Genomic DNA, 2,157 nt, shown 5'->3' with positions numbered 1-2,157 from the left:
CCTCATCCCGCTGTTTTCCAGCATCTTTTGTCATCACCCCCCACAGCCGGGATGGATCCGGTGCCGCAGGAACCACACGGAATTCCCACGAATTGCCACGGGATGTTCATTAGGGATTAATAAATTAATTAATAAATCACTCAGTTCCTGCCCAATCCCCCCCTCCCGTGTCCCAAATCCCAAATCCAGCGAGGATCCGGCACAGCAGCTTCTACTCTTTTTTTTTTTTGGGGGGGGGATTCATGGCAAACTGGGATCCCGGTGCTGGAATTGGCTCACTTCCAGTTTTGGGGATGGTTGGGGGGTGGGGAGTCTCTAATTCCATGTATCCCAGTGCCATGGGAACGATGTGGGGTCTCCAGTTCCGTGTATCCCGTTGCCATGGGATTTCGGGAATGGTTGGGGTGTGTCCGACTCCTCCCCATCCCGCCTCCCTGTGGATCCCAGCGGATCCCGCCCCCTCCCGCCCGTCCCGGCTGGAGCAGAGGGAGCAGCTCCCGGTTTCCCATCACATCCCGCCCTTCCCTTCCCTTCCCGGCTGGAGCAGCGGGAGCAGCTCCCTCTTTCCCGTCACATCCCTGCATTCCCGGCTGGAGCAGCGGGAGCAGCTCCCTCTTTCCCGTCACATCCCTGCATTCCCGGCTGGAGCAGCTCCCTCTTTCCCGTCACATCCCTGCATTCCCGGCTGGAGCAGCGGGAGCGGCTCCCTCTTTCCCGTCACATCCCTGCATTCCCGGCTGGAGCAGCGGGAGCAGCTCCCTCTTTCCCGTCACATCCCTGCATTCCCGGCTGGAGCAGCGGGAGCAGCTCCCTCTTTCCCGTCACATCCCTGCATTCCCTGCCCCGTTCCCTGCTGGAGCAGCGGGAGGATCTCCCCGCTCAGCCGGTGTCTCTTCCCTCCCCACTCGAAGTGCGTGGGGGGCCGCTCGGGCCCGTCCCCGTAGGTGAAGCGGGGGCTCCACTCGGCGGCCAGCGCGGAGCGCACCAGCCCCACGCCCCCCACGCGCGGCGGGGCCGGGTGGTAGAGCCGCCCGTTCCGCGGCAGCACCGCCAGCCCCTCGGGCCGGAACGGCACGGCCAGGGCGGGGCCGGCCCCGCACCAGGAGAGCTGGGAACGGCCGGCGGGGCCCGGCAGGAGCTCCGTGAACACCACGGGCCGGTCCTCGCAGCGCAGGAAGTTTCGCTCCCGCCCGCAGCGCGAAAGGAACGGGAATTCCAGCTCGTAGCGCCCGCTCCGGTTCCGCTCCAGGTGCTTGAAGAAGAAGGACAGGAAGGCCACGTCTGGAGGGAGGGGGAAAAGATGGGATCAGATCCTGGGATGGAGGGATTTATGGCTCCCCGGGGGGAAGGGAATTCAGGGAGGAGCTCCCGGGATGGAGGGATTCTGGGATGAGCTCCTGGGATTAAAGGGTTCCTGGCTGAACTCCCAGGATCGAGGGATTCAGAGCTCCCAGCATTAAGGGATCAGCTCCTGGGATGGAGGAATTCAGGGATCAGCTCCCGGGATGGAGGGATTCTGGGATGAGCTCCTGGGCTCTGCAGAGGGATCTGGATAGGCTGGAGAATTTGACTGATTCCAACGGGATGAGGTTCAACCAGGCCAAGTGCCGGGTCTGCACTTTGGCCACAACAACCCCTGCAGCGCTACAGGCTGGGCACAGAGTGGCTGGAGAGCAGCCAGGCAGAAAGGGACCTGGGGGTGCTGATCGACAGGAGGCTGAACATGAGCCAGCAGTGTGCCCAGGTGGCCAAGAAGGCCAATGGATCCTGGCCTGCAGCAAGAACAGTGTGGCCAGCAGGAGCAGGGAAGTGATCCTTCCCCTGTACTCTGCGTTGGTGAGGCCACACCTTGAGTATTGTGTTCAGCTCTGGGCCCCTCAGTTCAGGAAGGACATGGAGGGGCTGGAGCGGGTCCAGAGAAGAGCAAGCAGGCTGGGGAAGGGACTTGAGCACAAGTGCTGTGAGGAGAGGCTGAGGGAGCTGGGGTTGTTTAGTCTGGAGAAGAGAAGGCTTAGAGGTGACCTCATCACTCTCTACAACTACCTGAAGGGAGGTTATAGCCAGGTGGGGGTTGGTCTCTTCTCCCAGGCAACCAACAATAGGACAAGGGGACATGGGCTCAAGCTCTGCCAGGGGAGGTTTAGGTTAGATGTTAGG

General features: G+C 62.0%; 1 protein-coding gene across 1 annotated transcript; it reads right to left on the bottom strand.

The window, feature by feature from the left end:
- Positions 1-769: 769 nt before the first annotated feature.
- On the bottom strand, positions 770-1,300 carry CUNH8orf82 (chromosome unknown C8orf82 homolog; the record flags this gene model as incomplete). Its single annotated transcript, XM_027909917.1, has 1 exon — positions 770-1,300. A coding segment is annotated over one exon (531 nt), but the record flags the coding sequence as incomplete, so codon positions are not given.
- Between the last annotated feature and the right edge of the window lie 857 nt (positions 1,301-2,157).

Source organism: Empidonax traillii, unplaced genomic scaffold, assembly GCF_003031625.1.
Source record: "Empidonax traillii isolate 1590-97213 ecotype Southwest subspecies unplaced genomic scaffold, ASM303162v1 scaffold2522:size22633, whole genome shotgun sequence".
In the NCBI taxonomy this organism is placed as follows: domain Eukaryota; kingdom Metazoa; phylum Chordata; class Aves; order Passeriformes; family Tyrannidae; genus Empidonax; species Empidonax traillii.
Note: the sequence above shows the minus strand (reverse complement) of the source record. Positions and strands in the feature narration are given on the sequence as shown.